We start from the raw sequence: 25,653 nt of genomic DNA on the forward strand, positions 1-25,653 counted from the left end.
AAAATACATGAAAAAGTATGATTACTTCACTGCTAAACTATGCTAAACTTAGTGAATCTGAAATGAAACAGAACAGAAAAATAAACAGAGTGAAATTAACTAAACGTTACGAAAAATCTCCTTGAAAACAACATTAGAGGTACTATCAATGCAACAACCGTCTTCATCCAACAACAAATTTTTCGGCCCTTTCCTTGATGTAACCTTTGATATGGCTACGTAGAGTTAACCATGAGAGAATACTGGTTGTGAAAGGTAAATGTCAACCTGTTTGAGTGATTGCCCCTGATTTTTGTTGATGGTCATTGCAAAACAAACAAATATAGGGAACTGTCGACGTTGAAATTTAAAAGGAATTTTGGTATCAGATGGTTTCAACGAAAGTCTAGGAATAAAGACCTTTTCCCCAATATTGCTTCCTATTATAACTTTTCCTTCGAGCACATATGGATCGGTATGATAATAAATAACAATTACAAAGATAAAGATAGAAACAATTATAAAGTAAGTATTACATGCAACTCTTCATGGTATGAGATTATTGGGATTGTTTGGAAGGATAAAGATAGAAGCATCTACTGACATTCATATCAACCTCTACATAAACCAGTAAATAGTGTGAAACTTGTTTCATTCATATGGTTACAGGCTAGTAACAAAAACTTAGCATTTGATTTTCATCAATAATGGACCAATACCACTCATTGTTATAACATGCTGTTATTCTTATTTCAATAGGATTTAACTATTTTTTAGTTAATAGTTTAAATTACTTTTTTTTAACAAACCAAAATGAATTATACTATTAAAAGCACGAGTGGATCACCTCGTACAAGGCGTGCAAAAATTGACCACCCTAAGGTTGCACAAAGTCATCAGTGTGTAACCAAGGGCGCACCACCAAAAAACAGGACAAATGTAAATAAATCATATAACAACACCCATGCATGATAACGGGTAACGCCACCAATCGTGATAGCCAAATGCAAATGTAAAAAGATTTGCTTTCAACCACAAGAAAGAACACAGTTTTACTTTATCAAGGATGTCTGATGTCGCTGAAGCCGTGTTTATGGCCAGAAGATCGTACAATTGCAAACTCCATGATTCAAGGGTATGAGCTTAGTTGGTTAAAGCGTTGTGCTAATAACACGAAGGTCGCAGGTTTGAGGCTTGCATGGGCCAACTTCAATTTATTTTTATTTACCAAATTTTCCCTAAAAAAAATGATTCAAGGGTATGAACATCAAAAGATTGAGAAGATATTTGATGTCAACGACTACTTTAAAAATAAGAAAGATATAGTTAAAGTTGAGATTACCATAGTGCATAAAGTTATCCTTGATACCATGTATTCAACTTAGCATCCATATTTTATTAACATGGAAGAGAACCAGCTCAAAGACTTCATTGCTTTCATGGAGGCCAAGATTCAAGTTTGTGATCACAAAATTAACATATTGAAAAATGAGGTGGTAGAAGAGAATGTTATTTTGCACTCAAGCCAAGCCATTGCCATACATAACATTTTGGACCCTGTTGCTACCAAATCCGTGTTTCAAAAATAAGCATCAACACATGAGCCTTCTTTTGAACCAAAAGAAGCTCTAAATATCACTCCACTAACTACCATCAAATATGAACCGTCACAACCTAGCGTTGAACCAAAAGTATCTTTAAATATTACTCTACTAACCACCATTGAATATGAACTATCACAGCCTACTGTTGAACCAAAAGTATCTCTGAATATCACTCCACTCACCACCGTCAAATATGAATCATCACAACCTAGAAAGCCCTCTGCTACCAAATAATAAAAAGCCTAAAAAGCCCATCACTACCAAAAAAATCAAAAACCAAAAAACCCTCAACTTTTACTTCATCCAAAAAAGTCCTATAAACTCCAGAGTCTCAAGTCTAAAGAACATCAAAGTGAATTTATTCATATCACTTTCAACTCAAGAGTCGCAAGTCCTATGTTTTTTTTAGCGCTTTATTTAGTTTCAAGTTATTTAGTTTTTCAGTTTTTTTTTTGCTCTATTATTGGATGTTTATAAGCTTCATCTCTTTTATGTTCGAATTTGTGTTTCATTCGACTATGTTCGGAGAAACTCCATTAATATTTAATTGATTTGATGTTTTTTGTGGAAACTCCATTAATATTTAATTGATTTGATGTTTTTTGTGAACTTGGTATGATATTTACCTTTTACTTTAATGCATATATCTGCTTAATTTGAAGCAAGTTTGGGCTAACATTCATGTTTACTTTAACAAACATTCGATGTTTACTCTCAAATTTAATACAAAAAAAAAAGTTGATCAATTAGTAAAAAAAATGAATTTAACTCGTTTAATAGATACGTTATATAATATATGCAGAGAGGGAAGTTCAAATGTAGAACATCCAATTCAAGCCCTTTTGTTATGGATTAAAATAGAAATGATTTTGACATAAAATAATTTAGAGATTATATTTTAGAGATTTTATGAAAAATAAGAATCTATTTTGTGTTTGTTTACCGTAATAAAGATCATTTTTTTAAACAAATAATTTAGTTTTTTTTATGCAACTATATAAAAGAGATTTTTTGTTACAAAATTAGTTCAATATTTTAAAATGATATATTTTTTTTTTTTAGAAGCTGCTCTTAACAACTTATCATTTGAAACTTTTTTTAGATTTTTGTTTATGATTTTTATTTTAAATTGTAATAAACGGATGTAACACTTTTAATAGTGATTTTTTTTTTAATATATATATATATATATATATATATATAAACCTGTCAGAAACGGACTCTTATTCAATTGATCAAAAGTAAATTTTTAATGTCCTCGTAAGTATAGCTCAGTTGACACAGTAAATTTTTAATGTCGTCGTAAGCATAGCTCAGTTGACACATATATTATTGTATGCAGGGGCCGGGGTTCGAACCCCAAACGCCCCACTTATTCATTTCATAAAGTTGAATTCCAGACCACAAGAGAAATTTTTACATGAACTCTTATCTAAGAGATCATTCTTACACTCAACCAATTAAAATCAAACATCTCATTAAAATAATAAAAATAAGGGTCTTGTTAACGAGTGCCCCCGGGGCACTCTTTAAGCATGCTAAATAAAGTAATCATTCTTTCAAAACTTAAAAGTTTTCAATTTCCAATGCACTGATTATATAAATTTTTATAAAAAGTTATTATTAAAGGTCCTTAACCAGTGCCCCGGGGCACTAGTTAACATTTCCCTAAAAATAATTAATATCATAATTTTTTCTCATTATTTTTAATATTTCTCTCTCCTTTTTTCACTTTCTTTAACCAACAAAAACCACCCACCACCATTTATTGTTTTTATTTCCTTAATTAAAATCACATTTTTTTTAAGTTAATAACATGTGTTTATTGGTTGGGTGTAAGAATAATTTTTTGGTAAGAGTTCATCAATATCTCAAATAAAAAATGCACTTGAGAAAAACCTATTGTCTCTCACGAGTGTTAAAATTATAAACCCTACTATCATCGTTTCTGATCGGCGGCGAAAAGGGTTTTGAAAATGAAAAACCTAAAACTCTTCCGTGAAGTTCCTTTACTTCTCCGATTAAACTCCGACGACGAAACTTTCCGATTCTCCGCCTTAGACATCGAACGCAACCGTCTCTTCTTCCTCTCTTCCCACAATTTCATCTACACTTCCCATCTCTCTTCCTTCCACCAAAAACAAGCTTGGAGTAACAACAACTCGTCATTATCTACTACTCATGCCATCGTTGATCTTGAACCTGATGATACCGTTACTTCCTTCGATTATCTCATGGAGAAAGAAGCGCTTCTACTTGGAACTTCGAACGGGCTTTTGTTGCTATTTGATGTTGATGCGAACGTGACTCAAGTTGTTGGTAATGTTGATGGCGGTGTTAATTGTATTTCGCTTAGTCCTGATGGTGAAGTTATTGCTGTAGTTACTGGTTTTGGTCAGGTTTTGGTCATGACTCATGATTGGGATTTGCTGTATGAAATATCACTCTTCGATGACAATGATGATGAAGGTCATCACGTAAGTAAGGACTATTCACCTTTCTTTCAAATTTTATTAAGTGTATGTTTGGTTTTGTGACAATATTGATTTTGAGTAAATTGATTGATTTGATTCTGGCTAAAAGTAAGTTGAAGGTGATTTATGTTTGGATTGATTTATGTTAAAGGAGTTAGAACAGTAAATTTGAGTGCAAACTTCAATTCTAGAATCAGAGGCTACAATTACTGGCTTCAAGTTAGAATCAATTTGGAGGCAAAATCCAATTATATACCTCCTAAATTAATTTTGGCTTTTCCGGAAGTGAAACCAAGGTGTAATTTGTATGATAATTTGTCCTTTTATGTTGTTTTTTACTTTCGATTCGATTGGCTTTATAACTCATAGAATTCTCTCAATTAATTAAAATAAGTCTGTTCCGATAAACAACTTAATTAAACTTTTATAGCATAAACACTTACCGTGTAAGTGCTTTTATAATTGTATGAGCTATTTCTATAAAAAAAACGATGTAACAAAGACATACTGTTTTCATATAAGCTGTAACCTGTTTTTTTCGTAAGCTACAGTGGAGTACTGCTTATGGAAATAAGTTAAAAACAACTTGTGGACTTGTCATTAGTTGTTTCCTGAACAGTCTCACATGTGTTTATGCCAATAGATAAGCTCAAATAAGTTAGTCCAAAGAGACCATAAGTTTATGGTGGTTCAGTTACCGGGAAGTTTTTATAAGCTTATATGTGGCCGATAGAAGTTAACTAGAGTTCATGAAAAAAAATTGAGATGCAGAAGCAAGTTTCAACTTATATGAGAAGTTTCTGTTTAAAGAACTTATAGTAATTGTAAGACTGTTTTAATATTTCTTTTACATAAGTGTTTGAAAGAAGTTTATCTAAATTGGATCTATATATATTTGTATTTAGGATTTTTTTACTACTCGCATATAGTACAAGTGAATGTCTGTGCCTTATAGCTGTATTCTTATTTGCAAATTTGGTGTTTGAGTTCTCTCTTTATGTAGAGCTGGTTCAAAATAGTGATTGTATTACTGTTTTTCAGATGGAGAAAACTTTATGGAGCAACATCCTATATCATGGCGAGGAGATGGAAAATACTTTGCTACGATGAGTATGTGTGGTTCTAATTTATCACGGAAACTTAAGATTTGGGAACGAGATTCAGGGGCATTACTTGCCTCTTCAGAGGAAAAAGCTTTTGCAGGAGCAGTTTTGGAGTGGATGCCCAGTGGTGCTAAAATTGCAGCTGTATATGATAAAAAAGCTGAAAATGAATCCCCCTCCATTGTTTTCTTTGAGAGAAATGGATTAGAAAGAAGCAAATTTAGTGTTGGTGAAGGAATTAATGCGAAAGTGAGATTTCTGAAGTGGAATTGCAGTTCTGATCTTCTTGCTGGTGTTGTTGAATGTGAAAATTATGAGGCTCTAAAGATATGGTATTTTAGCAACAATCATTGGTACCTGAAGCATGAAATTAGATACTTAAAGCAAGACGAAGTCAGGTTCATGTGGAATCAAGAAAAACCTTTGCAGTTGATTTGTTGGACTCTTGGTGGTCAGGTTACAGTTTACAATTTTGTTTGGATCACGGCTGTTACGGACAATTCCGTTGCACTAGTCATCGATGGCTCCAATATTCATGTAACACCACTTTCCTTATCCTTAATGCCGCCTCCTATGTACTTATTTAGCCTAACATTTTCTTCTCATGTACGGGGTATGGCAGTATACTGTAAAAACTCCAAGAACCAGTTAGCTGCATTTCTTTCAGATGGTAGTTTATGTGTTGTAGAGCTTCCATCAATTGAAACTTGGGAAGAACTAGAGGGGCAAGAATTCAGTGTTGAAGCCTCTCATACTGAAACAGTGTTTGGATCCACATTACATCTTGTATGGTTAGATTCACATACGCTGTTATCTGTTTCCCATTATGGTTTCAATCACAGCAATGACTTATTCCAAAGCTCACTAAATGAGGGTGCACTTCGAGGCTTCTATTTGCAGGAAATAGAATTGGAATGTTCCGAGGATATTGTTCCAGGATTGCTGACATGTTCAGGTTGGAATGCAACAGTTTCTAAGCAAAATACACTTGAAGAGCTTGTTATTGGCCTTGCTCCAAATCCTGCCAGTAAATATTCTGCATATATGCAGTTTTCTGATGGGAAAATAAACGAGTATTTATCGAAAATTGTCACTGGTGGCGGATCTTTGGAACAAGAATATCAAGGTTTTTCTGCAGCCTGCCCTTGGATGGATGTAGCGTTGGTCGGAAGTGCTGGCCAGTCAAAACCAGTGCTTTTTGGACTGGACGAGATTGGCAGATTGCATGCTAGCGGGGGGATAGTAGTTTGCAACAACTGCAGCAGCTTCTCATTTTACTCGAATTTGGCAGATCAAGTTGTGACACATCTAACTCTTGCAACTAAACAAGATCTGCTTTTTATTGTTGACATTGTCGATATATTTAATGGGGAGTTGGACTCAAAGTATGGGAATTTTGTCCGCAGTAACAGCAGAAAAAGGGAAGAAAATGAAAATTACATACATATATGGGAGAGAGGTGCTAAAATAGTTGGAGTTTTACATGGAGACGAAGCTGCCACTATACTACAAACTACTCGGGGAAACCTAGAATGTATATACCCTAGAAAATTGGTTTTGGTTTCTATCATTAATGCCTTAGTTCAAAAGCGATTTAGAGATGCATTACTCATGGTTAGGAGACATAGGATAGATTTCAATGTAATTGTTGATTACCGTGGTTGGCAAGCTTTTTCACAGTCAGCTTTTGAATTTGTCAGGCAGGTCAACAATTTGGGTTACATAACTGAGTTTGTTTGTTCTGTAAAGAATGAAAACGTTATAGAGACACTCTACAAAAATCATGTGTCCGTTCCCTGTTCAGAGGTTGCTAATGTTATGCTAGCTGGAGGCCTCCAAAATTTCCCCGTAGACAACAAGGTTTCTTCAATTCTGATGGCCATAAGAAAAGCACTTGAAGACCATTTTACAGAAAGCCCTGCTAGGGAGCTTTGCATATTAACCACACTTGCTCGGAGTGAGCCTCCATTACTTGAAGATGCTTTAAAGAGAATAAAAGTTATCCGTGAAAAGGAGTTGTCTCATGCTGATGATCACAGGAGAATGACCTACCCTTCTGCTGAAGAAGCTTTGAAACATCTGTTGTGGTTGGCCGATGGGGATGCTGTCTATGATGCTGCTTTGGGTCTTTATGATTTAAAACTCACCGCTATTGTGGCATTGAATGCCCAAAAAGATCCAAAAGAATTTCTTCCTTTCTTGCAAGAGTTGGAGCGTATGCCTACACCATTAATGCAATACAATATCGACCTTAGGCTGAAAAGGTTCGAAAAGGCTCTCAGACATATTGCTTCTGCCGGCGATTCTTATTATGATGATTGTATGACACTGGTGAAGAAAAACCCTCAACTTTTCCCCTTGTCTCTTCAACTTTTTACTGACCCTGCTAAGAGGATGCCATTCCTTGAGGCATGGGGTGATTATCTTAGCGGTGAAAAATGCTTTGAAGATGCTGCAACAATTTACTTGTCCTGTTTCAATCTGGATAAGGCTCTTAAGTCTTATCGTGCTATTAATAACTGGAGTGGGGTGCTTACAGTTGCTGGGTTCCTTAATCTGGGAAAGGATGAAGTACTGCATCTTGCCGGTGAGCTTTGCGAAGAACTTCAAGCACTTGGTAAGCCTGGTGAAGCTGCCAAAATTGCCCTGGAGTACTGTGGAGATGTTAACTCTGGTGTAAATTTATTAATTTCTGCAAGGGATTGGGAGGAGGCTATGAGGGTTGTTTTTATGCATAGAAGAGAGGACTTAGTTAAGGTTGTGAAGGATGCATCTGTTGAATGTGCAAGCACACTTACCAATGAATATGAGGAAGGCTTAGAGAAAGTGGGGAAGTACTTGGCCCGATACTTAGCTGTTCGACAAAGAAGGCTACTTCTCGCAGCAAAGCTCCAATCAGAGAAACGTGAAGGTAGTGATGTTGAAGATGATGCTGCTTCAGAGGCTAGCAGTAATTTTAGTGGAATGAGTGCATACACCACAGGGTACGTAATTTCCCTTGATCCCATATACATTGCTATATACTTTGGAAGATGTAGAACATCCATTTAACATGCTTTTGTATATATTTTGAACCGATTTTCTTTGACTCTGAGGATGGACTCCGGCCTTATAACATATTATAATGAACAAAACTGAGAGCCACAATGGTATTTCCATAATCTTTCATGTATTAAATACTAGCAGTTAGATGCTCTGTTTTTATAATTGTAGTCTGTATCATAATATTTGCAATAAAGTAATTTATTGTTGTCATGTAGAACTATGCAACCTTTGAATTGTCCCCATTGTTACAACCTAGTGGTTTGGTTGTGAGGACATTTTGTGTGGAACCCTGAGTTCGAACCCAGTTCACCACATTCCCCCCCCCCCCCCCCCTCCTTGTGTGTGTCTGTTTATTTGTGTATGTGTTGCTCCTAAGCTAATAGCAAAATAAAAGAAATTTAACCTTTTGAATCATATAGTTATAGTTATTTGTGGGTAAAGTTTGACACTCCCTACCTCGGGATTGAAAAATCATTGTCACATTGAAACTCATGTCTCTTTCTTAGTAGCATCTGCTGCCTTTGCAGGCAGAGCTCGGCCGTCCAAGTCTGGATAATATTTGTTTTCTAACCATCCTTATTATTTGACCTGGGTGGCCATTGTGTCCACAAATGAGTTGGACTAATGTCTCATTTCTTCAATGTGAATAGCAAAACCTCCTGTTCAATTTTACCTAGGTTTGATTTAGAGACAAAAATTACTACATAAGATGATAAATTGAACCGTGTTTATTTTTCTATTCATTTTAGAAAAAGAATAACAAAGGTAATTGTTTTTACATTATTGTTTTATTTATCTCTTCTGTTATACTTTTGTTGCGCTAAGCTTCATTTATATTCTTGATTTCATCAACAGGACCAGGAAAAGTTCTGCTGCTTCTACTCTTTCAGCTGCAACTACCAGGGCAAGAGATGCAAGGCGTCAGAGGAAAAGAGGAAAAATCCGTCCTGGGAGGTATCTTGACCTGAGATTTTTTTTGTGTAGCAATTTTCCCTGCTCTGTCCACCTTCATTTTTCATTAGCCACTACATATTTAAAGACTAAAGTGACAGTGTTCTCTATTCACTATTTTGCAGTGCTGATGAGGAGTTTGCGTTGGTGGATCATTTGAAAGGCATGTGTCTGAGAGTGGAAGCAAGACGAGAGCTGAAATCTTTGTTGGTTTCCCTTATGATGTTTGGTGAGGGTGAAACTGCAAGGAAGCTACAGCAAATGGGGGAAAACTTTCAATTGTCTCAGATGGCAGCAGTCAGATTAGCTGAGGATACAATATCAAATGATACCATAAACGAGTATGCACATACTTTGGAGCAATATACCCGAAAAGTAAGGGATGAAATGCATGATTCAGAGGCTTTGTCGTGGCGGGTCAAAGTTTTTTTAAGCAACGAGTAAGCTTAACATATTTAACATAAAGCTCCTACTTGGAATTTTATGTGGGATGTACCTGCATGCAGATTGATGAATGTTGGCCTCTTCATTTGAGGGGCTCGAAGCCATTCAGAACTGTGACTGTAATTCCGCCGAATTGATTGTTGCTACTCTGAAATGAAAGTACTGCCCAAGGAGAGTGACATTAGGGTTCTCAAATACCTGTCAATTGTTTCATCTTGCAGAGCTATGCTTTTGAGAGTAATAATGCCAACACAAATTTAGTGACATTTTAGTTGTATCCATTTGTTTTTTGATAATAAGTTACTGTTTATTTTAATTATTTTCAATTGCAAAGAGGAGGAAATATGACTAAAAATGGAACTGTCGGATCTTTTTTATATTCATTTTATTGGTTAATATTTTGTTTCAATTCATACGGTCGCAAATATTTCAATATGGACGTCTCGTAAGTTTACCACAAGTAAAGACTCAACCCAATAAAAATGTGGTGCTTTTCTAATGTTAAGATCCCACTATCAAGAACACGTGGTTATCAGTTTTTAAATCTGGGCACCAAACATTAGCTTGTCAAAATTATTTAATGTATTTCATCCGGAATGCATTTTTATTTTTATCTCCTATTTTAGATTTTAGTCCTCTTGTTTCTCTTCTTTTTATGACTAGAGGTCCTCTTATTTCTAAATTTGTATTTTTTGTATTTGGCTGGACTCAGGAGTTTATAAATGTCCAAAATTTTCTCTATTCTGGAGATCATGCATATAGCACATTTTTGGGATTTTGCTTTGTCATTAGAACCCTTGTCCCTGTCCTCGTGAACTTAGCTCAGTTGGTATGGACAATGCATAAAATATGCAAGGTCCGGGGTTCGAACCTCGGCCACCACAAAAAAGAAAGAACCCTTGTCCCTTAACAGTTAACACAATCTCCTTTCAATCTCTCTCTCCCCTAACTTATATGCACTTTACACTAACCATGAGAATGTAGTAATACTGAGACTGCAAGAAATCCTGATCCTTGAATTTGAGATTAGAATTGGGTAACGAGGCAAGTGAGACGTTGATGTAATAAATCAGTTGTCGATATGAGACTTTTCAGGTGGATTAAAACTCATCTATGTATTATTCACGTTATCAAAATTGGGCTGGGAGAGTTTTTTTATGCTATTTTGCACTTTTGATGAAGCACGGTAACAATTGATATTTGTTTTATTTCCCTTTCAAAAAATTAATTTAATTTATTACTTTATAGTTTATAAAATGACAATCTTTTTTTACTAAAAAATGACAATCATGTTCATGTTTCGTGCAATTCCTGTGATTTTTTCATTCATAGCAGATAGCATTGGTCTTACATTATTTTACATTATTATGATGTTAAAAGTTTCAAACTTTCAATGCATGAAACATCTATCTATCTATCTACTTCTATCTATCTACTCTCAATATAACAAAACAAAATACTAGCAAAATTATTTAACTGTCCCTAACTCTATTAATTTTCACAGTTGCTTTTTACTACTAATTAAGGGTACTTGTGGAATTTCATTGCCCTTTGAAAGGAAGGAAGTGCCACGTGTCGCGTTGTGATTCGAGCAAAAATGGCAAGTGTATCACAATCGCCGACAGCGCAAGTGGGGAGCAGAGGCCGGAGAGAGAAAGCAAAAAAGCTGGACAGCATGGACGCGTGTTGAGTTTCGATTGGTTGGTTGGTTTTTAATTTTTTTTAATAATTGTAAATCAATTATTTTGTCGAAAAATAATTTAAAAAAAAAAAAAATTATATCAAAATTCATGATTTTTTTTTCTCTACAAATAGAGACTTGGTTCATTTCATATGGACACAGAAAAAAATACCAAGTTTTTCACTATCTTCTTCTTATTATATCTTTCTATTAGCAAACTAAGTGAAGTTTTAATCTTCTTTTTAGTGAAGTGGATCCCAATAAATTATTTTAATAAATTTTTTAAATATTTTTCAGTTTTTCTTTATTTTAATTTAATTATAATCGATAATTGTAATTTTATGTAATTATAAAACCAAAAATATAAAATTAGAGAAGGGTTACTTCAGATATTTTACATGAAAAAAGCAACTATTCCCAATCCTTGGAAGTGGGCACGTGAGAAGCAAATTTTGAATAGTGGCTTTTGTTTTGCTAAAGGGTTGTTGGAGTTTGTAGAAAATAAAGAGAGAAGATGGAATGATGGTGGTTTCTGTGGGAAAGAAAAACGTGAGAACAAGGGAGAGAGAAAGGAGAGTTGTTGTGTGGAGATAGAAAGAGAAAAGGCAGGTTAAAGAGAGAAATTAGAAACCTGAACAATGTAATCACTAACTTCCTTTTCTGTTCTCTCAAAAAAAAAAACTTCCTTTTCTGTTTTGCTCTAAAAAAAATTCCTTTTCTGAAGATATAATAAATTGTTTTGAATGTGATGATGACAAAAACTTGATATTTTATAGTGGATGGTGATTTCACAAGATAGAAATAGTAGATAAGAAAAATTGGTAGATGTACTATCAGCTTAAATATTTATTTATATTTGTTGTGTTTCACGCTGCCATTTGTTGAAAATGTTGTTCATGCAAGTCAATGATCAGTTTTAATTGCACGCTACCATAAAAGTACGATTAATCGTACTTCAATTTTTTATGTTGTTTTTTTAAATTCTCTCAAAAAAATTGTTGTTTTTTTAAACTCATTTTAGTAACTACAACGAATGGGAATATATTAATATATTCTTATTTCTGAAATTTAATGGGAACTATATATTGATAGAATAAAAATGAGTATATGCACTATATATTAACAAAAATATATCTCACTATATTTCTTTACGGGAATATGTTAGTATATATTTATTTATAAATTCAAATAGAGTGTACAATTGTAATACGAGACTCATTTTAACAGCTACAACGAGTGATCTTAATTAGTATTTTTTTAATATCTCTATTTAAACATCGTGACTGCCTAAGTTTTATTAATATATTAAAAAAATATGTGGGTTTATGAACTATATATTAATAAAACTATATATGTGAGTATATGTTTGTTTTACGGGAATATATTATTATATTCTTATTTCTAAAATCTAATGAGAAGTATATATTGATAAATATATGTGAGTGTATGAACTATATATTAATAAAAATATATCTCATTATATGTTTTTATACGGGAATATGTTAGTACATGTTTATTGTGAAATGTATTTTCATTTTTTTTTAATATCGTCAATACTAAAACAAACAAATAAATTCTAATATAGTATGATTAATCATACTTCAATTTTTTCCATTTTTTAAAATGTATCAATAAAAAACCCGTTCGAGTGTACAATTGTAACACGGGACCCATTTTAGTAACTATAACGAGTTATCAGTTGTAATTAGTATTTTTAATTTTTTTGAAGGAACTGCCTAAGTTTTATTAATATATTAATAAAGTATATGTTGATGTATTGACTATATATTAATAAAAATATATATGACAATATGTTTGTTTTACGGGAATATATTAGTATATTCTTATTTATAAAATCTAATGAGAACTATATATATATATATATATATATATATATATATATATATATATATATATCGATAAAATATATATGAGTGTATTGACTATATATTAACAATGACACATTCCACTGTATTTTTTTTACGAGAATATGTTACAATATGCTTATTTATGAAATATATTTTACTATAACAATATTATATAATACATTAGTTATGATTTTTCACGGGATGCTTATTAGTATTTTTCACATTAAAACATATTAGTAAAATAAAAACTATGATTTTTTTTATTTATTAGTTTTTTTAATATCGTCAATACTAAAATTTAATATATATTTGTTCATATTAAAATTTAATTATTTTACAATTTTTCATTACTACCGATCAATATATACATTATTATGTTTTAAATATTTTACATATTTTCACTATGGACAAAAACAAATACTATATCAAGCACAGTCGAGACGCGACACGCGGCGGAGCCGCGGCCATACAGCGCGGCGAAGCCGCGCTACCCGTGCTATAGCACGGGTGTCTCGAATAGTAAAATCATAGAAACATGATTGAATGCATATTTGTGGTGCCCGTGAAGAGTTTCATGCAATCATTACAATGGTAATTAAGGTGGAGAATGATATAGGAGCCGGAAAAAAAAAAGGTTTATGGTGAGCAAAATTTAAAAGCGACGAAACAGGCTGCAAGAGATTGTATGGTTATTCAAGTTTGCAAAATGTGAAGTGTGGTTGGGGGCTGGGAAGCAAATGGTATGAAGAAAAAAGAAAAACAAGAAAATAAACAAAAAAGGGCCCAACCGGGTTCGAACCGGTGACCTCTTGATCTGCAGTCAAATGCTCTACCACTGAGCTATGGACCCTTGTTGTCTGAATAGTTCTTGATATATCAATATGTATAATACAAAAAGTACGTGATTTAATAAAAGTCGCAAACATTCATTCATTCTTTCTCCCGTAAAAAAAAGGGCATATTATATGAACACATAAAAAGAAAGATAAAACTCCTCAAATATTGGGAAAAAATAATCCAAGTATAATGAGTTAAATAAATATTGGTTTTACAAATATAATGAGTAATATAAATATGTTTTGTGAAACAGTTTTATAAATATAATAGCATAATTCTTTTATTACGGACATGGTGCATTGGAGTATATAGTATTAGTACTAGTAGCTGGTTGAAAGTATGTGAGTTTTCCCCTCAAAAAAGAAGAAGAAAGAAAGTGGTGAGTTTCCTTTGCTTCTGCAGTGTTTTATATCATTTGGAAATTTTGTCTTTTAAGTATTATTTTTAAAATTCATACTAGAGAAAAAATACTGAAATTCGTTTTTTTTTTTTTGAAATTCGTTAACTATACTCACCCTTAACTCTAATACATTTCATAAAATAGTGCATTAATAACCCCTTATCCTTGCAATCTTGCACAGCTTAGAAAAACCCTATTTTTTATCATAATAAAATAGTGTACTCTTTTATTTTCGCTCCATCCCTTTTATTTTCCCCCTTTTTCATTTTTCAAAAAGAAACAATTGATAAGATAGGGTAGTTGTTGCGGTGGGTCTTACTCCCTATAGACAAAACAATGGCCACTCAAACATATTGGAATACATGTTCTAATTTTGGGATTCAGACGGTATCCCATGTGTCGATCAATTTTTTAATTTGAATTTTTTATTTATTTTGTACAATTTATTTGTTGAACAAAACAATAAAAAATTATCAAGTCTATTTTCAATCCATGTGATCCAGCTAAAGTTTTTAATATTATTTTTGGTGATAGTTTTATATTAGATTTTTTTTTGAAGGAAAGTTTTATATTAGATGAAATATGATTTGAAAATATGTTATATAGGTGGGAGACATATTTCACTTTACAATCCGGTTTAGTAGAGTTTAATGTTCAACTCAAATTTTAAAATGATATAAGAATTTATCTAAGATTTTTAGCTCAACCGTTGTTGAGTCATTTGAGTCACGCACCACCCTCGCACATTATTCAACTATATTATAGGAGCATTTAAAAGCCTATTTTTTACAGACAATCATGAGAGAGAATCTAGAGAGAGAGAGTGTGGGGATATCGGGTTCCAAAGGGGGAAATCATGCTGGTTCAGATGGGAGGGGAGGGGTTTCTGGGACAAATGTGAGAGCTGAGAGTGGTCCGGTGACTAGAAAGAGGAGTAATTTCTTCCAACACCTGGATAAAATTACTACTCCTTTCTTCTTCACACACTTTCCTGATAACGTGAATAATACAGATTTAAGGAAATTGTTTTCTAGGTTTGGGAATGTGGAAGAAGTTTTTATTCCATGGAAGAGAGACAAGTGGGGGAATCGCTTCGGTTTCGTCAAATTTAAGGATGTGTTTGATGAGGTGGAGCTTGGTAGGAGGTTGGAGGAGGTGTGGTGGGGAGATTCAAAACTCAAGGTTAATCGTGCTAGGTTCAGGAGGGAGGAGAAGAAGAAGGTGGTGGAGCAGGTGGTAGGTGGAGGGGGTGAGAGGACAGCGCCGGCGTTTAGAAGGGAGGAACTTGCTTATAACCAGGTGGTGACTGGGAGGAGGGAGGCGACAGTGTCTGTTGGAGGGAGTAAGGAAGTTTTGGAGCTGAAGCCATCGGAAGAGAGACTGTCTGAGCTGCAGGAGGCATTTGTGGGGATTCTCCGTCATCATGGGGGAGGATTCTTAATCCAAGAAGGTCTGATTTTGGAGGGGCTGAAGAGTATCAAGGCTACGCCCATGGGGGGTCAAATGGTGCTTTTACAATCTGAGATCAAAGGTGAAGTTATCAGGGCATCAGAAAATCACAAAGCTTGGTGGGAGGCGCATTTTGAGGAAGTGAAGGTGTGGAGGCCGAATCTGGTGGCTAAAAGGAGAGTTGTTTGGTTAAAAAATTTTGGCTTACCTTTACATGTGTGGGAAGAGGATACTTTAAAAATGGTGGGTTCTCAGTTTGGGTTTTTCCTTGATTTCGATGAACCAACCATCTATAGGAAGCGTCTGGATTTGGCAAGGGTCAAGGTTTGTACGGATAGGATGGGGTGGATCAGTGAAGATCTCCAAATTTCTGTTATGGGGGCGGTTTACATTCTATCTGTGGTAGAGGATGTTGCGTTCGCGAAAGGAGGCTCAGAGGTGGTGGTCCGGGAGGTGGAAGACGAATTTTCCGACGAGTTGGCTGCTTCCGGCGAGGAGGAAGTGGTGGGAACGGAGTTAGGCATCAGGTCTGAGGAGGAAGATGATGTCAGTCTTAGAAAAGTCAACTTGGCTACTCTAGGGGTGGAGGAGGTCAGTCCTAGGTTGCCAATTACCAAGGAACAGATGGGACAAGAGGAAGGGTCAGGAACACACTTTTTGGGGAACCAGGGTTTGGATCCTACAAAAGAGACGGTTTGTTTGAATAGAACCACTTCAGGGCAACACGTGGAGGAGGGGGGTGAAAAGTCTGGGACGTTGAAGCAAGTAGAGGGAGGTGTGGGACCAGAGACATCCTTGGGTCAGTCTCACGCGCCTGTCATCGTGAGGGAGGGCCAAACAGAAGAGACAGAAGTTACAAGGAGAGAGGAGGCAATTGAGTTGGTTCCAAGTCACATAAATATCCTTCAGGATAACCTTAATGGGCCTGGACCGAGTTTGGAACCTATTGTTGGGCCTAAGCATAATTCGGTTCCTGCTCTTTCTATTTCAGTGTCTGGTACTTGTTTGGAAGGGGTGAAGACAGCAAACAAGCATGTATATTTCAGGTCTGAGGATTCAGATATCTCAGAATTTAGTGATTCAGTGGTGGCTCATGAGGAGGAAGCGGAGAAACAGTTAAGGGTGAGGCAGAAGGAAAGACTGCGAAGAAGGAAGGTCAGGGATGCCGATGGTCAGTTGGGAGGAAAGATTAGTAAGGGTCTTCTAGAGGGTACTGTCAAGGATAAAAAAGGAAATTCTAGAAGAGCGCAAAAGCAGAAACAACAACAGAATTCTGTTTCGACGGAAACTCAAGGAAGTAGGGTGGCGATGAGTCAGAATAAGGAGGATGGGGGTTATGAGGATAAGGATGAAACTTTGGGGGGAAATGAGGGGGAAAGTCGTAGGACTACTATTCCCAATAGCTCGGGTGTGAATCTAATAAACATTGAGCAAGGTGGGGGGTGTCAACAAGCAATGTGTGATGATCAAGGGGTGAACCGTATACTAGAACTCCAAAATTCCAAATTATTTGGATTACAAGAAGAAATGGGATTCAAGTTTGAGTTGGCCGAAGTTGAGGGGTGCAAGGATGGTGGTCAATGATAGTGCTTTCTTTTAATGTGAGGGGTTTGGGAGGAAGACAAAAAAAGAATAAAATTAAGGAGTTGGTTAGAGACCATAAAGTGGATTTCCTAGCGATTCAAGAAACAAAGATGGAGGTTGTTACTTCTCGTTTATGTCAAAGTCTTTGGGGGAATGACGATTGTGATTGGGTGTTTTTACCTTCGGAGGGTAATAGTGGAGGGATTCTTTCGATATGGAGAAAGTCTATGGCGAAGTTGCATTATTCCTTTTCCGGAGAAGGTTTTGTGGGAGTTTCTTTAGATTGGGGTCTTCTCTGATGCAGGAGGGTTTCTTAGTAATTTAGTAGTATTTATTATTTAGCCAAATCTTAGTAATTTTCTAGAACTTTCTATTATTATTTCGTTTTATTTTATTTTGGCCCACGGGTTTGTTATTTCTTTCACTATATAAGCAGAACTTATGTAGCCTAAGAGACACACTTTTTGATTCAATAAAATTATTCGAGATTTTCTCTCAATTCTGGTGGATTCCGGAAACCCTTATTTTGATAGGTTTGTAGCTTGCAACCCTATTTTCACAAGTTTGTCGCTTGCAAACTTGTTCTTTTCTATCTAGGTTTAGCGCTTGCTAACCCTACGCTTCCGTACTGCGTCAGTTGGTATCAGAGCAGGTTTCTCCTGTTCTTTTCCTAACGTGATCAGCCATGGGAGATCAACCGGTGACGAAAGCAGAGGCTGTCGCGGCTCTTACCCCGGCCCTTAATGCTTTGGCTGCACAAATGGCGATATTAACAACTAACCTGAATAACATCGCTAACAGCACCAACAACAACAACAATAGAGACAATTTGAATAGGAGAGGAGAACCAATTCCGGTTATTAGGGTTCGTAATAACAATCAGACTATTGATGGCGATGGATGTGGGAATCACCATGATTACCGCGTAAAGGCTGATATTCCATTGTTTTACGGAACGATGGATGTAGAAGAATTTTTGGATTGGGTGATTGATGTTGATAGATTTCTCGACGTCATGGACGTCCCGGAAAGCAAGCAGGTTAAGATGGTTGCAAACAGACTGAAAAGTACCGCAGCTGTTTGGTGGGATAGACTCGTTGTGCATAGACAGAGACAAAGAAAAGGCCCTATTCGAACTTGGAGAAAGATGAAACAGTTGATGCATGAAAGATTTAACTCTCGTGATAGATTGTCTCTCTCGCCGCTTGTTTCAATTGAAAGTTTGGAGAGGAAGCAGCTTCCGTCGCCGCGGATGTATCAAACGCCGGTGAAGGGTGGTTATGATGAGAATAAGAAGGAGCAGTTGAGTAAGGAGGATCTTGGAGTTGGTGGGAAATTATCGCATGATGCTGATATGGAAAAGAAGAAGGCTACAGTTGACAATGAAAAGATCAAACTTCCTGTCATGGAAGTAATTGATGTATTAGTAGCAAATAAGAAGAGTTCGACAAAAAATGCCCAACCTGATGTATTTGGTACTGGTCAGCCTCGGCCTTTTCCACCAGTTGCTTCAAAAACTGTAAAGTTAGAAAACTTCCTCGGTGGACACTCTTTTTCCGATTATCATGAATACGGTGGTGCTGCAAAGGGTTTAAAAGAACACAGAGCTGTTATATTTGTTCAAGCCTATTGGAGGATGTACATGGTTAGGTCTGTTTTCCATCAAGATCTTGTTTCAGTTGTGGCAATACAATGTCTATGGCGGTGTAGACAAGCAAAAAGGGAGTTCTGTAGACTTAAACAAGAGACCAACGCAAGAGAATCGGAGAATAAACCAATTGGAGATCATTCTTGCATTCAAAAAGAAGCTAATATATTTATTGACAATCAATTAGCTCAAAATCAATTGTGGCAGAATGAATCCCTTCCTCACGGAGCTGATGACATGTGTACACAAAACTCTGAAAAGAAAGAGGATAATGTGGTGATTGGTGACGACGAAACAGAGGAATCACAATGTGCAGACACCTTAGATGCTGATCCAATTTCAGAAAACAACATGGAGATTGTGAAACCCACACTGTTTGACAAACAAATTCCAACTAAAGCATTCTTGCCATTCGATCTGCAACACTTGGGTGAGGTAAATTTCAAATCCCTCTCACCTAACACCATCAGTATATTCGCACAATCATTACTTCTAAGCTTCGATGGTCTCAGATGTTTCAATTCCAGTGGGTCGTTATCACCGTTGTCTCCGCACTTTTCGATTTTGTTTTTGTGTCCACCAAAAGCCTCACGGTCAGGCGTTAACCAAGGTTTTAATGAACGCGGTTGTTATGGCACAAATGAGACATTACACGCCAAATTTAATCACTCGCCAATTGCAGCTCCGCCAAAACCACCTGATATCGACACAATTCCACCAACAACCTATGTTACAGCCTCAACATCTTTCACGAGTTCTTTAAATGTTTCAGTAAATATATCTTTCAGTGAACCATGTATAGGTGAAGGTTTTAGATGCAAGTCTGTGAATGCCTGCAATCTTCTTGTCTATGGTGCTGGCCAGGTTATACCATCTTTCTTTAGAATTAAGAAGCCAAACCTCATGTGTTCCCATGTAATTCTCAATCCACAACATTCTTTGAACACTTATAGCACTGGTTTAGAGCATACAACAGTAGTGCCTGTAAATTTTCTCGAAACCACATACATAAAACATGTTGCTGACCTAAAAAAGACATTTGAGTCCCCAAACCCCACATTAGATTTGAGAAAGTTTCCTAACCGCATAAACACACCAGGTTTCATCTATGAATCACTCTCCTCCAATCATAGGGTGAATAATAATTCCAATGTGAAAATTTCGAGCAACATTTGTGGGTTTTTGCCGCCACCGGAACCACCTGATATCTTTCGAGCGTCGTCACTCCATCTACCTCTGCCGGTTACTATCAGAGGTAACACAACAATGCAAAATCCAGATGTGTATTCATTTAGAATACTGCAAACTTCCCTCCAATTGTTCGATGAACCGCCAAAGTATCAAGTATATGTTTGGAAGGCTATCAGTAGAAGATCATTATTGTTCTTGTTTCTGACTGTTTCGATTTTGTTTCCGTGTCCACCAAGTGTATCACGGTCAGGGCTTGCTCAAGAAAATGAGAATGATATGACTGAAGCTAGCAATGATGTTTCTGCTATTGAACACAGTTTTTTTGGATTTTGGTTCATACTATCTTGCTGGAATTATATTGAAAGAGACGCCACATGTTGCAAATCTTGGAGATTCACATGCTGTAATTGAAACTATGATAGTTAATAAGAAAATCCATGTTCAGCAGTTGACAAAAAATCACAACTGTAATGATTCAGCTGTTAGAGAAGAACTCAAGTCAATGCATCCTGGTGATCCTACAATTGTGAAGGAAAAGAATGGAGTGTGGCACGTTAAAGGCATCATTATGGTCAGTAGAAGTCTTAGTGATGCATATATGAAAAGGCCTGAATTTACTGAATCGTTTCTCAAATTCAAAAAAATGCCTGAACCTTTTACTAGAGGTGTGGTATCAGCAGAACCAGATATGCATACTAAAGTTTTAACAGATAGTGACAAGTTTCTCATATTTGCTTCTGATGGACTTTGGGATTTCTTGTCAAATGAACAAGTAGTTGAAATTGTTGAAAAAAAATCAAAGAAATGGAATTGCAAAAAGGCTAGTGAGTACTGTTCTAGCGGAAGTGGCTGGTAGAAGGAATGTTATCTATAATAACATGATGCATGCTATTCTGGGACATGGTCTTGTTGCTCATTTATTACCAATTTTTGATGTTGTTGATAATCTTTGGCTTGGACCTCTGTCTTGGCAGGGAATTGGATGTACGACAAACACTAAAGCTAGAAATGAAGGTTACATTGATGGGAATATAAAATCAAGATCATATCCTGAAAAGAAACTTGTATTTTGTTTTGGTTCTTATATTGCATCCCAAATGTTACTTCCTTTTGGAGAAGAAAATTTATTGTCTTCATCTGAGATGCAACCGGTCCAAGAGTTGGTATATTTTTCAAACCCGCCATCTTTGCATTTCACTCAATGGGATCCAGGAGGTTGGTCTCTTGTTCATTGAAGGAGTCAACATGCATGGGAAGCTCTTTATCAGAATGAGAACTCGAGGTCGAGTTCTTCAGAGGTGGAGGAGACTGATGCAGGAGGGTTTCTTAGTAATTTAGTAGTATTTATTATTTAGCCAAATCTTAGTAATTTTCTAGAACTTTCTATTATTATTTCGTTTTATTTTATTTTGGCCCACGGGTTTGTTATTTCTTTCACTATATAAGCAGAACTTATGTAGCCTAAGAGACACACTTTTTGATTCAATAAAATTATTCGAGATTTTCTCTCAATTCTGGTGGATTCCGGAAACCCTTATTTTGATAGGTTTGTAGCTTGCAACCCTATTTTCACAAGTTTGTCGCTTGCAAACTTGTTCTTTTCTATCTAGGTTTAGCGCTTGCTAACCCTACGCTTCCGTACTGCGTCATTCTCCACCAAAGATGTGTCATTATCAATGTGTATGCTAAATGTGATACGGAGGCTAAGCGAAGATTATGGGCTAGATTGCTTCTTGCAAGGAATAACTTGGGGGTAGGAGGATGGTGCATTATAGGTGATTTCAATGCGGTCGGAGGAAGAGTGGAAAGAAGAGGAGTAAACGATGTTGCGTCTTCAAGTCAAATTGTTGATATGAATTATTACCAAAGGTTTGTGAGGGATGTGGCGTTAGAGGACCATCACATATTGGGGAGGAGATTCACTTGGTATCATGCTAATGGGAGAGCTATGAGTCGGATTGATAGGGCTCTTATTTCGGACGAGTGGAATAGGTATTGGGGAGAGACAACGTTATGGGTTCTCCCAAGAGATGTGTCGGATCATTGTCCGTTGGTGTTAAAGGTGGGTGGTTGGGATTGGGGCCCGAGACCTTTCCGTTTCAATAATTATTGGTTGGAACATCGGAAGTTCAAAGAGATTGTGGAGGATATTTGGCATAGTAATAATTTAAGAGGTTGGATGGGTTTTGTGTTGAAGGAAAAGTTGAAGATGTTAAAGTTGAAGCTTAGAGAGTGGAACAAGGAGGAATACGGGTTGATGGACTTGAGAATAACCACCCTTTTGGAGGGAATTGCGGATCTTGATGTTAGGGGTGAGGTTACTCATTTGAATGATGATGAAGTTAGAATTCGTAAGGAGAAATTTAGTAATCTTTGGTCTCTCCTTAAGGCTAAAGATTCCCTTTTGTTTCAAAGGTCTAGACTTAATTGGCTAAAGGAGGGTGACTCAAATTCAAGATTCTTTCATAATAGTGTGAAGGTGAGAACAAAGGTGAATGCGATTAAAGCCTTGAAGGTCAATGAAGTGTGGGTCCAAATACCAACGGAGGTTAAAAGAGTGGTTGTTGATCATTTTACCTTGCAAGTGGCGGCGGTTCCTAGTGCTAGGCCTACCTTGGAGGGGGTGCCGTTTGATACTTTGACGGAGGATCAAAATAGTCGCTTAATAACTCCTTTCCGAGGGGAAGAGATAGAGGATGTTGTTAAGGAGAGTGATGGTAACAAAAGCCCGGGGCCGGATGGTTTCAACTTTGCATTTATTAAGAAATTTTGGTATTTGATGAAGGATGAAGTTAGGATCTTGTTCGACCAATTTCATGCAAACGAGGTTATTCCCAAACACCTTCTTGTGTATTTTGTGACACTCATTCCAAAGGTATCCTCTCCGATGACCTTGAAGGATTTTCGCCCAATTTCTTTGCTTGGTTGTCTTTATAAGTTACTTACTAAGGTGTTGGCTAAAAGGTTGGCGAGTGTGATGGATTCCATTATTTCAAAATCTCAATCGGCATTTATAAAGGGAAGGAATTTGGTGGATGGTGTTCTAGTGGCAAATGAATTAGTGGACTTTGCGAAGAAAACAAAGAGCGAATGTCTAGTATTTAAGGTGGATTTTGAAAAAGCTTACGATTCCGTTGATTGGGGTTTTTTGGAATATATGATGAAGTGATTGGGTTTTGGTGTTAAGTGGGTGGCTTGGATGAAAGCTTGTGTGTTTGGAGGTAGTATGTCGGTTCTTGTTAATGGGAGCCCGACGGAGGAGATTGATATTCAACGTGGGCTTAAGCAAGGAGATCCTTTGGCACCTTTTTTATTTTTAATGGTGGCGGAAGGTTTTGCGGGTGTTATGAGAAATGCGGTTCGCCATAATTTGTTCGAAGGGTTCCGTTTTAAGAGGGAAGGGATGGTTATTTCTCACTTACAATATGCGGATGATACTATTTGTTTTGGAAAGGCAACGGTGAGTAATCTTTGGACCTTGAAAGCTATACTTCAAGGTTTTCAAAGGGCGTCGGGATTGAAGGTAAATTTCCAAAAAAGCGCTTTGATTGGGTTGAATGTCACAAGGGAGTTCATGGAGTTGGCGTGTAGCTTTTTGGGATGTAGAGAAAGTAATTTACCTTTTACCTATTTGGGCCTCCCTATAGGGGCTAATCCTAGAAGTTGGAATACGTGGGAACCTTTGTTGGATCATGTTACGAAAAGGTTGAACTCGTGGGGGAACAATTACTTGAGTTTTGGTGGAAGAATTGTCCTTCTTAACTCGATCATTAATGCTATTCCAATCTTTTATCTCTCGTTCTTAAGGATGCCGGTCAAGGTGTGGAGGAAGTTGGTGAGAATCCAAAGGGAATTCCTTTGGGGAGGTGTGGGGGGAGGGAAGAAAATAAGTTGGGTAAGGTGGTCTAAGGTGTGTCAACCAAAGCATTTGGGCGGCCTTGGCATTAGAGATATTAGGTTGGTTAACTTAAGCCTCTTGACAAAATGGAGGTGGAGAGTTATTCTAGGAAAGGAAGCGCTTTGGAACGAGGTCTTGAGAGAGAAATATGGTGCAAGAATCCAAGACATTATTGATGGGGGTGTTGGAGGTTGGCCTTACTATACCTCGAGATGGTGGAAAGATATAGTGTCGTTAGATGATGGAGGTGGGCAAAATTGGTTTAATGAGGAGGTGAGAAGAAGAGTGAGAGATGGCCGTAACACGTCCTTTTGGAATGCTAAGTGGTGGGGGGAAGAAAAGATGTGTAACAAATACCCAAGGTTGTATGCAATCTCCAATCAAAAAGCGGCTTCGGTGGCGGCAATGAGGGGAGAGGGGGGGTACATCTCCGGCTCAAATTTTATGTGGCGTAGGAGACTTTTCGTTTGGGAGGAGGCTCTTCTTAATAGTATGTTAACCGAGCTTCAAGGTGCGGAGTTTTCCCATGGAGAGGACGGTTGGTTGTGGAAGTTGGAGGATAGCGGAGTTTATACGGTGAGTTCTACTTATAAGAAGTTGGAGGTGTTATTGTATCAACAAGATGAGATTGGGGAGGAGGAATGCAAGGTCTTTACTCAATTGTGGAAGAGTCTGGCGCCGTCTAAGGTGGTGGCTTTCTCTTGGAAAGCACTCCTTAATCGTATTCCTACACGAGATAATCTTAGGAATCGGCAAGCTATCCCGGCTAATGGTAATCTTCATTGTGTCTTTTGTAACGAGGTGGGAGAGTCTACAAACCACCTCTTCTTGCATTGCCCGCAAACTTGGAGGATTTGGCTCCATGTTCTCCATTGGCTTGAGGGGAGCTTTATCACTCCGCCGGATTTGTTTGTACATTGGGGGTGTTGGATGAGTATGGCTTCCTATCATAAGGATCATAAGAGGGGATTGAGTGTTATTTGGCTTGCAACGATTTGGGCGATTTGGAAAGCTAGAAATAATATAATTTTCAATAACAGTTCGTTTTGTTTGGTTGAGATTGTGGAGGACATTATGGTTTTATCGTGGAGGTGGAATCTTGCGAGGTTGAAAGGTCCGGCTTGCCTTCTTTACGAGTGGAAGTGGAATCCAATCAGCTGTTTATGCAGAAGATAGTGGGAGGTTTTTTTAGGCCTGCGGTTTCTGATGTTGTGTGGTAGTGTTGGTTAGCAGGTCCTGTTGTAACACCCCAAAATTTCTAACTAATATTTATGTTTATATACAAATATAGATTAGTATGTGTGACTAGTTTTCTTCTATGAGTGTTTAATATTGTGTGATACTTTTCTACGTGTGTATCTTAATGGTTGATTTAAATTTTAGTGCTAACTCTAGTTATTCAATTTATAAAATTATACTAGTTTTATATTAGAAGTTTTTGAATGAATGATTATTAATAATATATTTGTAGAGGTAACTATTTTGTTACGTGATTAC

At 36.6% G+C, this 25,653-nt stretch overlaps 1 protein-coding gene and 1 non-coding gene across 3 annotated transcripts; one reads left to right on the forward strand and one right to left on the reverse strand.

Moving 5' to 3' along the window:
• The first annotated feature begins 3,516 nt into the window (after positions 1 to 3,516).
• Positions 3,517 to 9,955, forward strand: ABO1 (IKI3 family protein). Of its 2 annotated transcripts, none has more exons than XM_085740897.1 (4): positions 3,517 to 4,064; positions 5,099 to 8,144; positions 9,061 to 9,159; positions 9,282 to 9,955. In XM_085740897.1, exons 1-4 carry the CDS (start codon positions 3,560 to 3,562, stop codon positions 9,598 to 9,600), a joined length of 3,969 nt encoding a protein of 1,322 aa, XP_085597023.1. In that variant the 5' UTR covers positions 3,517 to 3,559; the 3' UTR covers positions 9,601 to 9,955. The 2 variants fall into 2 exon arrangements, with proteins under 2 accessions (XP_085597023.1, XP_085597024.1); XM_085740898.1 differs by having other exon boundaries at positions 3,517 to 4,060.
• A 3,972-nt stretch (positions 9,956 to 13,927) lies between these two features.
• Positions 13,928 to 13,999, reverse strand: TRNAC-GCA (transfer RNA cysteine (anticodon GCA)). Its single transcript has one exon. It is a non-coding gene; the product is annotated as a tRNA-Cys (tRNA).
• Between the last annotated feature and the right edge of the window lie 11,654 nt (positions 14,000 to 25,653).

This window comes from Medicago sativa, chromosome 1, assembly GCF_051527215.1.
Source record: "Medicago sativa cultivar Bolivia chromosome 1, Bolivia_mono, whole genome shotgun sequence".
NCBI lineage: Eukaryota > Viridiplantae > Streptophyta > Magnoliopsida > Fabales > Fabaceae > Medicago > Medicago sativa.

Excerpts from the sequence above, each read along its gene's own strand:
- ABO1 (XM_085740897.1), top strand. The coding sequence starts at position 3,560 with ATGAAAAACCTAAAACTCTTCCGTGAAGTTCCTTTACTTCTCCGATTA. Across the intron at positions 4,065-5,098 it reads TGATGAAGGTCATCACGTAA|ATGGAGAAAACTTTATGGAG; the intron begins GTAAGGACTATT and ends ACTGTTTTTCAG. Across the intron at positions 9,160-9,281 it reads GGAAAAATCCGTCCTGGGAG|TGCTGATGAGGAGTTTGCGT; the intron begins GTATCTTGACCT and ends ACTATTTTGCAG.